This window comes from Schistocerca piceifrons, chromosome 6 (assembly GCF_021461385.2).
Source record: "Schistocerca piceifrons isolate TAMUIC-IGC-003096 chromosome 6, iqSchPice1.1, whole genome shotgun sequence".
NCBI classification, from domain to species: Eukaryota; Metazoa; Arthropoda; class Insecta; order Orthoptera; family Acrididae; genus Schistocerca; species Schistocerca piceifrons.
The window spans coordinates 161,226,155-161,241,759 of NC_060143.1; the positions used below are offsets into that span (position 1 = coordinate 161,226,155).

The following is a 15,605-nucleotide window of genomic DNA, read 5'->3' on the forward strand; positions in this document are numbered from 1 at the left end:
TGAGGGAACAATTGACAAGAATGGGGGAAAGAAATACAGTAGTAGAAGAATGGATAGCTTTGAGGTATGAAGTAGTGAAGGCAGCAGGACATCAAGTAAGTAAAAGGTCGAGGGCTAGTAGAAATCCTTGGGTAACACAAGAGATATTGAATTTAATTGATGAAAGAAGAAAATATAAAAATGCAGTAAATGAAGCAGGCAAAAAGGAATACAAACGTCTCAAAAATGAGATCGACAGGAAGTGCAAAATGGCTAAGCAGGGATGGCTAGAGGACAAATGTAAGGATGTAGAGGCTTATCTCACTAGGGGTAAGATACGAGGGTATTTCAGAAAGTAAAGATACACCGTACGCCAGAGGAACAGAAGAGTTTTGGCGAGCAAGTTGGCAACACTGGTGTTAACCTTGAACTGTTATCTTTCTCCTCGCGGTCATTCGGCAGTTGAATGTTGCTTCTGGTTGGAGTAGGTCATGTTTAAAATGGCTGTGCTGATTCAGAATCTCACCAAATGCAAAGTGTGCTCCGTCATACGTTTTCTTCATGCACAAGGTCGGCAACCAGCGGATATTCACAAAGAAATTGTTTCTGTTTGTGGGAACATTATGAATCGACAAAATGTAATGGAATGGTGTCGTCATTTCTCTGAAAGTAGGACCAATGTTCATGACGAACAAAGAACAAGTTGGCCATCTGTGATCTCTGATGCCCTTGTTCAGAGAATGGAGGAAGCAATTCGTGCGAATAGATGTCTCACATTGAAAGAATTGCTTCAGATCATACCGGACGTGTCAATGACAACTCTTTGTGATGTTGTGACTGTCAAGTTAGGGTACAGGAAATTGTGTGCACGCTGGGTTCCAGAACTGTTAACGGAAGAACACAAAAAGAAAAGGATGGGCTTTGCACTCGACTTCCTCACAAGCTATGCTGAAACAGGTGATGAGTTCCTTGATCACATTGTGACAAGTGAGGAGACATGGGTTTATCACCATACACCTGAATCCAAGCAACAATCAATGCAATGGCACCATTCGAATTCACCAAAAGCCAAGAAATGCAAAATGTCGATTTTAGCGAAGAAAATCATTGCTCCTGTTTTTTGGGACAGACAAGGCATTCTTCTGTTTGAATTTATGCCTCATGGAACGACAATTAATGCTGCTGCATATTGCCAGACTTTGAAAAGTCTTTGAAGGGCAATTCAAAACAAACGCAGGGGAATGCTGACAAGTGGATTCCACTTGCTTCATGACAACGCTCGTCCTCACACAGCGCTCATAACCAAAGCACTACTCAAACTATTCAAATGAGATGTATTGAACCATCCGCCATACTGCCCGGACCTTGCGCCCACCGACTTCCATGTCTTCTGGTACCTGAAGTCACATCTTGGTGGAAAATCATTCCACAACGATGAAGAGATCAAAGATGAAGTTGAAATGTGGTTCCGACAACAGGCAGCAACTTTCTATGACTGTGGGATACAAAAGCTTGTGCACTGACTTAACAAATGTTTGGATAACGGGGGTGATTATGTCGAAAAATAACAAATAATCCAGTTAATAAGGTGTAACTGATGTTTTCTAAATAAATGTTCTATTTAAGGACTGCAAGCCATCGTATCTTTACTTTTCGAAATACCCTCGTATATACTGCCTACAGGAAAATTACAGAGACCTTTGGAGAAAAGAGAACCACTTGTATGAATATCAAGAGCTCAGATGGAAACCCAGCTCTAAGCAAAGAAGGGAAAGCAGAAAGGTGGAAGGAATATATAGAGGGTCTATACAAGGGTGATGTACTTGAGGACAATATTATGGAAATGGAAGAGAATGTAGATGAAAATGAAATGGGAGATATGATACTGCGTGAAGAGTTTGACAGAGCACTGAAAGACTTAAGTCGAAACAAGGCCCCAGGAGTAGACAACATTCCATTAGAACTACTGACAGCCTTGGGAGAGCCATTCCTGACAAAACTCTACCATCTGGTGAGCAAAATGTATGAGACAGGCGAAATACTCTCAGACTTCAAGAAGAATATAATAATTCCAATCCCAAAGAAAGCAGGTGTTGACAGATGTGAAAATTACCGAACTATCAGTTTAATAAGTCACGGCTGCAAAATACTAACGTGAATTCTTTACAGACGAATGGAAAAACTGTTAGAAGCTCACCTTGGAGATGAGTTTGGATTCCGTAGAAATATTGGAACACATGAGGAAATACTGACCCTATGACTTATCTTAGAAGCTAGATTAAGAAAAGGCAAACTTACATTTCTAGCATTTTCTTGATCTGGCTATTTCTTCCACACCTGAGGATGAGATGTTAAGATTGTCCACTTGATTAGTGCGATGTATTTTATTAGCCTGGCTGATGACATTTCTCAGCACTTTTCAGTATTTTTTGTTACCATCCCCTATATTACAACACAGCTCCCTGATATGCTAATGTCATTAATTTACCTATAATTTTCTAATGGGAAAGAGCTATCAAAAAACAAGATTGAGATTTGAAGAAATGTATTGTACTGATCGTTCAAGTTATTTGTATTGCACACTTCTTGCCAAGTTTTCCATTTGAGATTGGCTTTAAATGTCTGCATTGCAAGTGGACTCATAGCCCTAAATCTTTCATTCATTACTTTGAGAGAATTACTCTATGTTGATTCCCTTCAGGATTACTACCTGTGCATCAAGATCTGACAGGCCATTAATTATTTTTCTTAAACTGTAGCCTTCAGTTAGAGAACAGTCTATGGAGATACTGCCTTTTAATGCACTGCTGGTTCCCTAAACTCTGTTTGGTAAGTATACAGTTTCTACCCAGCTGTAAGATTCGAGTAAGTCTGTCAACATTCATTTCTCTGGATAATCACTCAGAAAGTTTAGATTAAAATCCCCATACCAAATCAACTATTCATGTCTTATTGTCCAAGCCTAGCACAGAATCAAATCTGAAGAGTAATAAAACTGTAATCTCAACTGGAGACCCTGTAGAGGTTAAAATGAAAAGCTGTTTCCTTAAAAATTATAACTCTCCCGCACAACTTTCAAATATTTGGTCTTGACTGCGTTTTGATATGTCAGCTATTTTAAGTGAAACAGCACATTTGGCACTCATCCCTTCTACAACAAACTCCTTGCATAAAAATTAGATAATTTGTTCCCCTCCAAAGGAAGTCTTAGAAATTCTTTGCTACATAAATGATGCTCTCAGATACACACAAAGTCAATGTCAAGTTTTATTAACACTTCATGTATTTACTCTTTAATGTCACAAATATTTTGATGAAATAATCTTATTGCACCTTCTGACCTGCTTTCTTCATTTACTGAATTGACTTCCAGCATTAAAGGAACGGTTCTCAAGCAAGAATACCTCCTATCTGACTTTGTCCTAAGACAATGTAGCACTTTTACAATTGGACATCCTGACGAACTAAAACCCAGTATATTGGTCTTAATTAGGAGCATCAGAAATGAGATGTCATCTTGGATATCTTGGTGTAGTGTGAGTGGACTGCTCCTCTTTGCTATATGTAGGCATGACCTGATAGCTGTTATATCCATTTGACTGGCTTTTTGAGTCTGTTATAGATGATGGAGCTGTGGACTGAGAAGCAATGTTGTCATAAAACTGTTACAAAATGCAGTGAGTCGTGTAAGTAAACAGCAGCTGGAGGAAAGACTGGCCACTGACTTTTCACAAACAAATGTAATGTGAAATACTCAAATAGCTGAACAGATCTGATGTAATTTCATCCTCTGATAAGTGATCTGTGACTGCAGTCAGACAAAGTGATGTAGTAGATTTAAAGTGGACTGACCACGTAAGTCCAACCTTTGAAAAGACAAATGCCCAATTACAATTCATCAGAAGAATCTTAAGGAAGTATAATTTACAGGTAAAAGAGATTGTGTATAAGACCTTCATTCATATGATTACAGTGAGGACATTGGCAGAAATATAGGAGTTATACCAAGAAAGATGTGCTGGGCATTATGGAAACCCATATATTGGAAATACTAAGAACCCAAGGTCCAAAATAAATCAAGAAATACATTCCTATTTTTGACACATTTCATGCTGACCTCAGTGACAAAATTAAAGAAAGTTATTTTTACACCAGAACTGTATTGAGGTGATCCTGTGCCTCTGGCAGAACTGCCAGGGGTGTGTGTCTTATGAATTCCATCTCCCCTATAAAACTGCCTTCCTGCAGTTTTAGCAAGTTTTATGATTTTATAAGTGATAAAAGTGAGGAATTATTAAAACTTATTTCTTATAGAGCTGTATTGATGAAAAATGTTACACAGAACAAATTAAATGTATTGTGGCAGTAAATAAGTTACTTTCTAAAAAAAATTAAAGTAAAGCAAAATCTGTATCATATTGTTTATGGCAGCTAGTTACATTGTTTTTAGTGTGATGTACTGTATAAAAAATTACAGGTTTTATTTGCTCCTCAGAAATTATTAATAGTGCAATAGTATTACATAGAAAAAAGAAAAGGAGCTATAATTAATAGTTGAGGAAATAGCCCTTTCCAGAATTTGCCATTTTATTTGCATTTCCTTGCTTGAAAGTAGCAACGTTATTGATTACATTATTGAAGTTGTGTTTAGCAGCTGTGTTGTATTCTGTCAACAGGATAGCTAAAACTGTCTGTGTTCTTTCACCAGTACCACTTTTGATTTGCTGGAACTGCATTTAGAAGGTGCTGAAGTCACTGGCATAGTCAATGTGTAAGTTCAGTTACCTCACTGTTGAGGAGCTGAACCATCTGTCATTTGGAGGAGGAGAGTCTGGAAGTGAAAGAAGACATAGAGTGGTTAGCAACACCTGATACCCATCAATTGTGTAGCTTCTTCTGGCCTCAGATGCAGATAGGACAATGCCCCTTGAAGACAAGATTTTTTCTCCAATTAGAGGATCCACCAACATGCAGTGCCTATGAAGTACTCCACACTTTCAAGGAGAATATCCAATTTTCACTTTAGAAGGCAGTTGTTAATTTGGCTAGAGAGTTAGCCTCCATAATTGGTAATGACATTCAAATTGAAGGGATGGGTGCAAGAAAGTGCTAACCCTAAATTTAATAAGGGTTAATCTGATCACACAGTATGTTGTATTTTCAAATGCGTCACAAGCTGGTAACAAGCACTTCGTTATGTACCTCTACAAAGTGCTGTCTGCTGCACGAAATTCTTTTGTCTTATCATATTTATGTTCTTATCTTTGAGTTTAACCAAACATATAAAATGTAGCAGCTCAAAATATGCCCTTGAGGGTTTTCACTTTCTTCCAATAACTCCTTCATTTTTCAGCCAACTTATAAATTTTTGTAGGACATCACAGATCCAGGCTTTCATTGCCACTATTTGCATTGTTGGTGATATTTGTTTTAGGGTTATTAGGTCATGGTGCAAAGCACAGCTCGCTGCCTAATGTTTCGCTTCGAATGCTAGATACATCATCAGAGGATTTAATGATTCACAAAGCAGTTACAGTCTCAAACAAGCTCAGCAAGCTGAACTGTTCATACATATACATGCAACAGTCAGTTTGTGTCATCATCAGACCACTGCCTAAGATCTGATAGTATCACAAACTTGAAAAACAAACGTGACTGCAGTGGAATGGGAGGTTATCCAATCACTGTGAAGTGGTGCTGACAGTATCATTCCTCCAGTAGTTAAAAGGAATGAAACAGTTCCAATCAGCACTGACAACTACTATCATTAAATTGGCTTCGTGCTACAGGACCCGCCCTACACGAAGCCCAACATGGATCCAACCTCGACAGTGAGCAAGTAAACAGTAGCTTTACTGCAGAGCTCAGATCTGCTAGAGACAATGGAAAAGTGGCTGTACTGCAGGACACCAGTGACACGACGCCAGTGTGGATTGCCTTAAATCCACAAGGAATGGGAGCCACTGCGGCCGATATGTAATGCCATTAATTGACACATTACAGGCTGACCTGTATCTAGCAAAACTCCTTGCTGAACACTAGTCATCATGTTAAGAACTGGCCGATTTCATAAACATACTTGAGAACACATAACTACTAAGAGATAACCTGCACATAAGTTACAACACAACATTCCTATTTATGAAAAATAGAAGTAGATATCCTCGGTGTAGCAGAGCAACTTAAATCACTTAATAAAGGCAAGGCCTCTGCTCCAGACTGTGTACAAGTCAGGTTCCCTTCAGAGTATGCTGATACTATATTTCCATATTTAGCAATTATATGTAACCACTCGTTCATAGAAAGATCTGTACCTGAAGACTGGAAAATTGCTCAAGTCACACCAATACCCAAAAAGGGAAATAGGAGTAATCCACTAAATTACAGGCCCATATCACTAATGTTGACTTGCAGTAGAGTTTTGGAACATATACTGTGTTTGAACATTATGAATTACCTCGAAGAAAACAATTTATTGACACACAGTCAGCACAGATTCAGAAAATATCATTCTTGTGAAACACAACTAGCTCTAAGTAACGAGTGCTTGATAGGGGATGTCTAATTTATTCCATATTTTTAGATTTCCAGAAGGCTTTTGACACCGTTCCTCACAAGTGTCTTCTAACCAAACTGCATGTCTATGGAATATTGCCTCAGTGATTTCCTCTCAGAAGGGTCAGAGTTCATATTATAGATGGAAAGTCATCGAGTAAAACAGAAGAAATATCCGGCATTCCACAGATAAATGTTCTACATCCTCTATTGTTCCTGATCTGTACTAATGACATAGAAGACAATCTGAGTAGCCTTCTTAGAGTATTTGCAGATGATGCTGTCATTTACCATCTTGTAAAGTCATCAGAAGATCAAAACAAATTGCAAAATGATTTAAATAACATATATGTATGGTACGAAAAGTGGCAATTGACCCTGAATAAAGAAAGGTGTAAAGTTATTCACATGAGTACTAAAAGAAATCCACTAAATTTTGATTATGCGATAAGTCACACAAATCTGAAGACTGTAAATTCAACTAAATACTCAGGGATTACAATTGCAAATAACATAAATTGTAACAATCACATAGATAATGTTGTGGGTAGAGCAAACCAAAGACTGATTCATTAGCAGAACACTTAGAAGGTGCAACAAGTCTACTAAAGAGACTACTGACACCATGCTTGTCCACCCTGTTCTGGAATATTGCTGTGCTATGTGTGATCTGCATGGGGTGGGACTGATGGATGACATCAAAAAAGTTCAAAGAAGAGCATCTTGTTTTGTATTATCACGAAATAGGGGAAGTAGTGTCACCAACATGATACATGAATTGGAGTGGCAATCATTAAAACAAAGACATTTTTCATTGTGACAGGATCTTCCCATGAAATTTCAAGCACCAGTTTTTTTCCTCTGATTGTGATGATTGTGAAAACATTTTGCTGGCACCCACTTACATAGGGAGAAATGAGCATCATGATAAAGTAAGAGAAATCAGGGCTCACATAGAAAAATTAAGTGCTTATTTTTCTCTCACGCTGTTTGAGAGTGGAGCACCAGAGAGACAGCTTGAAGGTGATACATTGAACCCTTCACCAGACACTTTATTTTGAATAACAGAGTAATCACATGGATGTAGATATAGGAAGTTCTTCTGCAATACTCTTTGGTGCTGCTGTCTCAAGATTTCAACACACACATAGTTGAACATTTTGAACATGCACTGATGACCACTTAGTTCAAATGCAGTGGAGAGTTTTATGAGCAGATGGATGGAGTGGCCATGGGTTCGCTGCTGTGTCCAGAGATCACAAATCTTTACATGAAACACTTTGATGAGGTGGCCCTTCAAACCACTCACCAGAAACCCAAGCACTTCCCACTTTTTGTGGTATGGGCACATGGCAGAGACATATTGGATGAGTTTCTAGACCACTTAAAAGCATTCATCGAAACATTTCTTCACTATGGAAATAGAGGAGAATGATTGTCTCCCTTTCTTGGACACACTGATAAATAAGAGGCCAGATGGTACACTATGTCATTCAGTATATAGGTAGAAGATCTGCACAGACCTTTACCGATATGCTGCGAGCTGCCACCATCCAGCTCAACAGCAGGCAGTGCTGACCATCCTGATACGTACGTCACCCATCATTTATGATAAAGAAAGCATCCCAGATGAACTACAAAACTGGAAAAATGTATGCCACAAAAATGTGTACAGTGAAGCATAGATTAGTAGGTTATTCAAGAAGGAAAAAGATGCAAAAACTGCGAAGAGGAAGAAGAACAGGTGAGACTTCCTTTCCTCCTGCACTTGGGACCACTCTAGCCAAAACTGTGAGCTTTCTTGAAGTATCCACCATAAAAAAACCATCTTTCAAACACTGCCAAAAACGAAAGAGTGGCATGGCTCTGCGAAGGATCCACTGAAACTGAATGTAACTGGGATATACGGTATCACCTGCAAATGTGGCCAATAATACATTGGGCAGTCACAGTGCTGTATTTTGAAAGTTTGCAAGGAGCACAACAGCCCTGTGGGTGACTGTGATGTACAGAGAAGGTAGCAATAGCAGGATATAGCATCAAGGATGACCACACCTTTGCCTTTAAGAACATCAAGGTGGTATGCTGAACAGCTAGCTATTGGGACAGCATGACAAATGAATCCATTTAAATAATGATTCATGAGACTCTTGTCAGCAGGGGCAAAGGTTACCAGCTGAATGCAGCATGGAATCCTGAGTTATCAGCAAAATGACAAGAGCACGTGCAACACTGTCCAACTCGCAAGTTGCATCTGGAATGCCCGGACAGAGATGCGAACATGCCCCCGCTACGCTCACTGCTGCTCACCTCCCTCCTCCTCCTCTGGTTGGATAGTACCCAGCCACCAGTAGTCATGTGACGGAGGGGAGTAGAGGGAGGAGAGGGGTACACCACTAGTGTAAATATTATGACATTGGAATATCTCAACACTTTGCCAGAAGATGATGATATGACACACTTTAAAATGTTGTGGTATTTTAATACTGCCACCTGACTGCAAATCCAAGAGTTTTTTTATTGGTAATACATTTCCATAATACTAAATCTCCAATGAGATATGAAGGAACTCTTAGATATTTCTTTCCTTGGCTTAGTATTAACAGTGACAGTGTTAAAATCTACATTTTTGCTTACTTTATAATGGAGCGAAACATTCCGCGTGGGAAAAATATATCTAAAAACAAAGATGATGTGACTTACCTAACGAAAGCGCTGGCAGGTTGATAGATACACAAACAAACACAAACATACACACAAAATTCAAGCTTTCGCAACCAACAGTTGCTTTGTCAGGAAAGAGGGAAGGAGAGGGAAAGACAAAAGGATGTGGGTTTTAAGGGAGAGGGTAAGGAGTCATTCCAATCCCGGGAGCGGAAAGACTTACCTTAGGGGGAAAAAAGGACAGGTATACACTCGCACACACACACATATCCATCCACACATACACAGTCACAAGCAGACGAATTTTCGTCTTTCCGCTCCCGGGATTGGAATGACTCCTTACCCTCTCCCTTAAAACCTACATCCTTTTGTCTTTCCCTCTACTTCCCTCTTTCCTGATGAAGCAACCATTGGTTGCGAAAGCTTGAATTTTGTGTGTATGTTTGTGTTTGTTTGTGTATCTATCAACCTGCCAGCGCTTTCGTTTAGTAAGTAATATCATCTTTGTTTTTAGATATATTTTTGCTTACTTTATTACACTCTGTACAATTTTTAACATTCCTTTTTTGTTATGATTATTATTTTGGGTTAGTATATTTTTTCACTTAGTTTTGGTTCTATAAATGTATATTTATTAATATTTTATTGCTATTGGCCATCTTGTCGTATACCCCAACCCAACAATGGCCAATTAATTACTACACCTACTTTATATCACTTTTCTCTCTTGAGTGTGATTCATTGTTTTTACTGCATAGTTGCAGACTGAGGTAACTGTTTCACTGGGTGTACTCACCATGGGACAACCAGGAAAAATGCAGGAATTTTTTCTTTGGGGAAAAATTCAATTTTTTTTTTAGAATTCTAGAAATTTTTCATTGTTTTAGTTTTCAGTTAAATTTTTGAATTTTGATAGGTGAGAATTGATACTTTAACAAAGAATTTTATTTTAGCTCGCTACTGCTGAATAATACTGCAGCAATAAAACCTAAACATGAGAATAATCAAAATAAAACTGTAATTGCAAAGAAAATGTGCCATTTACAACAACAAAACACAGTGTACACACAAGCATTAGGCCAAAGACTACGCAATACTTCGTAACGACAAGCTGCTTTCAATGAGTGTGATGTCACAATTGTTTACAGGTCAAGGGAAACTATTCTGAATGGTTATTTGAGAAACATTACTTTCAAAGTAAATTTCCTTTGACATAAGATGAATTATGCCATGTGTGAGAATATGCAATGAATTTGTTAAATCACGGAGCATTTGACTCTCATTCAGAACTTAACACTTTGAGGATCAACCACTTAGAAAAATTTCATGCCAGAAGACCATCCATTTATGCATTATTTAAAAATTTTACTGGTACATTTGTGTTTGATATATCTTGAAGGATAACACAAACTAAAAAATACTGAGCTTCAAGGTTAGTTTTTCATACTTATTTTAGCTCTTTCATGAATTACAAATTACACAATAATGAGGGCAAAAAGTATAATTATGACTGAACATATATATAGCCAGATAACCTCCAAAATTTTCAGTGCAGAGCACTGAAATTTATCATCCGCTTGTCAGAAATATTCAGCTGCTGCAATTTAAGCTTTTCTCTTAGGATCCTGCCTAACTGCACCCTTTGAAAGAAACAGCACAAATTTTTGATGACCAATTTTATATGTGAAAGCTTACCTTTTCGTGTAGCTGTACTGTATGTATATTAATTTAAAACATTAACTTTTCCTACTTAACAGTAATTACCCTATTGGCTGATTGCACATTCTTACTTAACCCCCATGAGGGGAGGATGCTGGAAGTGGAAGTTTGTGGTTGCCTCTTAGCACATTGATTGCTGAAAAAAGTGCTGTTTTCTTTTCCCAGAGCAGTTTAAAGAAACAAACATATAATTGATTATTATGTCACAGAAGTTTGTGGCAAGTTGATAGAAGGCCCAGGTACAGCCTCTTCATTTATTTTTTAAAAATAATATTAACAGTCACTTCACAACAATGCACACAGGTTAACACTGTATTCATAACTGTTGCTTATTGCTACCCCACACAATAGTTTTATGTAGCAAAGGTTGGCAATGAGCATAATTTCCGATGTGGCACAAACACAGCCAACTTCCACAGATCACAGAGAGGGGGAAATAAAAATGTGCAGTCTAGTACATCACATGTACTACACTCTGGATATCTGCCATCATTGGCTGGCAAGATCATGTTACATGACCTATGATTGGCTGACAAAAGTGCTTAATGCAGCACAATCTCAAGATCAGTGCTTTGGGAGCTACCGTTCTGTATTTGTTGGAATTTGTATTTATACTTGCATAATACGAAAATATGCAGTGTACATGTTACCGCAGATCAAAGATTATTCCAAAATGCATTGTTTTTTGCTAGGTTTCATTTCCTAAAGGGCTGGGAATCGTATTAATGCAGTTTATTACAGTAAGTTAAATTGACAATACTTAACGTTGCATATTCACAAAGGTATGTCGCAAGCAAATGGTGACATGCAAATAATCAATGCCCTTTGCTATATACAATTTCAATGCAGGCAAAACAAAACAGTTCATAAGTCACTGCTATGGCATTTGTAAAACAGTTCGTCTTCCACTGCATGTGGCTAGGTGGAGCAGCACTTATATTCTCTTCATAAAGAGGCTGCTCCAGTTGTGGTATCATCCCAGTCAGTGTACTATTGGCTGATGCTGTCTCACAGCCCTCTCTGCTATTCCGTTTTTCATCGTTGTGCTGGTGCTTGTCGTTACACCGGAACACCGTATACACTCTGTTTCATATAAGGAGTGACATTTTGAGTACTATACTTATGCAGTGGAAGATCTGCTCTGCAATTATTGTTAGTTACAAAACAGAAAAGTCTGAAATTTTAACCAAGTACATTTCTTTGGTCCATGTAGTCATTGTTACGGGACAGACATTTAGAATGTATAACTCACTGTATAACTCATTGTTTTACAGAGTTTACCTGAAATGTGGAATAATACTATGAAAATAGCAACTGTCACCAAGATGCAAGCAACACCATTCATCAATGCAGAAAGTGCCCTAATAAGAGAAAAGCTGAAAGTTTTTGACTTGAAGCAGATAAAGTATCTTGAGTTCTTCAAAAAACTACCTCTATACAAGTAAGTGCTTCAGTAATTCAAAAAAATAATCTCCTGGGGGTCCCATTTAGTATTTTAAGGTATGTAAGAGACTTCAATATATACAGCATGGTTCAGCAGACGTTTCAGATGAGATTATCTCGAAAACCCTACATCAGGTAAAAATAGTGGGTGAGACAAGTTCATAAGTTCTACGGGGGACATCAAATGATACTACACCTTGGGAGGGGCGGGGGGCAACTTTTAAATCTTAAATGGAAACACCCATTTTTTATTGCAGATTCAGATTCTCCATAAAAAAAGTAATCAAGTTTTGTCTGAAACATTTTTTTAAACCATTAACAGATGGCACTGAAATAAAGAAAAAAGTAAAATTGGGAAAGAACTTGGATTTATTTAGAATTATCCAAGAAAGACACATCAAATCAATAAAAAATGTGCACCAATTCTTCCGTTATGCCAATTTAAGCTATTTTTGTACAAAATTTACTGTATCCTATTTTTTGCGTTATCCAGGAACAACGACATGGATGTAGTAGAATGATGTTCCCATGGGGTGCTTCATTAGTGAGAGTCCCCTTACCTCTCACATGTTGGGGTGCTTAGTTAATGAAATTAGCCATGAAGAAATTGTTCAAAATTATCCCCATTTGCTTCAATGCATGAAGTCAATCATCTGTGAAAGTTGTCCACAGTTTTGAGCAGCACATCCCGTGGTATGTGGTATGGCTGCACATGCTCTTCAAATGTGTGGCTCCATATCGTTTCAGGTTGTGGGCTGTCTTTCATAAACAATATTTTTTAAATAACTCCACAAGAAAAAATCAGGAGATGTTAGGTCTGGTGAACATGGAGGCCACTGAATTGGTATGCTGTGTCCTATCCACTGACCAGGGTACTGTAAATTTCAAATGTTCCACACATCTTTAGCATAATGGGGAGCTGCTCCATCCTGTTGGAACCACATTCATTGCCTAGTTCCTAAATCAACATCTTCCATTAGCTCCAACAAATCATCACGGAGAAGTTGTAAATAAGATTCCCCAGTAACATTTTGATCAAAAAAATACGGTCCTATCAAGTAACTGTTTAAAATTCCACACCAGACCATTAACCGCCATTTGTGTTGATTGTCAACGGGTCTGAGCCAGTGTGGATTGACAGGGGACCAATAATGACAATCATGATGATTTAATTCGCCATTGTTTTTGAATGTAGCTTCATCAGTGAACATAAAGTATCTAAAAAAATCATTGTCACGTCTTATATTTCCAAAGCCCATTGGCTGAAATGCACCCGTATTTTCATATAGTTTGGCATTAATGCCTGTATGACTGTGATATGATGGGCATGATATTTATGTGCCTTCAAAATCCTCAAAACAGTTGATTTCAGTATTCCAGTTTGTCTCTGAATCACACGCCTACTCATTTCGGGATCCTGTTGAACAAAGGCGAGAACAGTAAGAGTACGAGCGTCATTTTCATCATATTTGCGATGACGAGGTGGACGGTGCGTGTATCCATTTCGAGCTCATCAGGTGCAATTTTGAATAATGTTTTTGCTTGGATGTTGTCTGTTTGGGAAACAATCCGCATACAATTTTGCAGCTGCAGCGTAATTGTTATGGCATTCACCTAAAATTAACATCATATCAACAATCTATGTAGGAGGATAGTGAACCATGTTTTGTTAAAGAATCATTTACTTTCATCAGTTGCTGTTTATGGTTCACAATCTGAAAGTGAATTGATGTCTGATCACATTGCACTGACCTTTATACTGAGCCATAGTTCATAGTTTGGCCACGGTAGCGCCACAGGCGGATGAGTAATACAGTTGTGAATAGTTTCCTAACGAGATTTTAATACCATTCCCCCTCCCCCCATCAAAAACTGTGGCAGGTAGGATACATTTTGTAAAAAAGAGCTTAATTTGGCATAATGAAAGAATTGGTGCACATTTTGTATCAGTTTGATGTGTCCTCCTCTGACCACTCTAAATAAATTGGAGTTCCTCCCCAATTTTAATTTTTCTGTATTACAGTCCCATCTGTCAATGGTTTAAAAAAGTGTTTAAGACAAACCTTGATTACTTTTTTATGGAGAATCTGAATCTGCAATAAAAAATGGGGGTTTCCATTTAAGATTTAAAAGTTGCCACCCAAGGGAGCGGGGCCTGGGGGTCACCTATAGTATCATTTGATGTCCCCCTTTGAGCTTAGAAACTTGTCTTACCCACTATTTTTACCTGATGTATAGTTTTTGAGATAATCTCACCCAAAACTTCAGATGGACCACCCTGTATATCTAAAGAATACAAAAAATATATTATAAACTGCCAGAAAAAAATGCAACCTCTCAAGGACAAGGTCATTTTATTGACAACTGTGGTGATAGGTCATCCATCATTGTGGTGGTATATGATAAATTCTGACCAACTTAATCACATACTGTTGCATTAATGCACAGTGTAACCCCTTCTGTTGGAAAAGCAGGTGTGTATTCTTGCATGCAATGATAATGAAGGTGCCCAATGGCATCTTGTGATAAGATTGTCCCAAGCATCAAGTGCCTTTTGTTGCAATTCGATAATAGTTTATGCAGGCCCTGGTCAAGTTTCCTCTTCACCATGTGCAATAGGTGTTAAGTTGGTGAGAGATCTGGTGAACTGGCTGGCCAAGGCATTTGTACATCACAAAGAGTATGTTCCATATCTACAGGTGTATGTTGATTGTATTGTCATGCTAAAAAAGACAGCACCTTCCTGTCAAAGAAATGACTGTAACATAAGGATAGCAAACTGTGCAGTGTAGCAGGCACTGGTTACTTTATCCTGAGGAAACACTAAATGTGACTGAAAGTTGCAACTGACGGCCCTCTTCCCTCACACAACGAAGCCTCGTGTGGTACTTGTGTGTTGTGGGGGAATGCGCTCTGCACTAGGCATCTCACCGGGTGTATGCCATTCATTCATCTGTTCATCACTGGTATACACAGAGAAACTACTCTTTATGAGTGAAGACAACAGAGTACCATTCCATTCTTCCAGTCAAGTCTTTCTCAACGCCAGAATATCTATGGTTGCTGGTGTTGTGGTGTCAGAAGTAGCCTGGCCATAGGAACATGTGATCATCCTGCTACAAACTGACAGTTCCCAATTGTTCCTGGTGATGCAGCAGGCGCAACATGTGCCTGCTTTTCGCCGGTTGATGATGTTCAGTCATCCAGTGCTGTTCAGCGACAGCTGATGTGGGTCTGTACTAGGT

General features: G+C 38.4%; 1 protein-coding gene across 1 annotated transcript in view; it reads left to right on the top strand.

Annotated features, from left to right (window-relative positions):
• Positions 1 to 15,605, top strand: part of LOC124803208 (dynein beta chain, ciliary-like) — a 586,091-nt gene that overhangs the window by 80,114 nt on the left and 490,372 nt on the right. Inside the window, exon 7 of the mRNA XM_047264389.1 lies at positions 12,192 to 12,358. Coding sequence (XP_047120345.1) covers positions 12,192 to 12,358 — 167 coding nt within the window. The remainder of the gene's footprint in view (positions 1 to 12,191; positions 12,359 to 15,605) is intronic.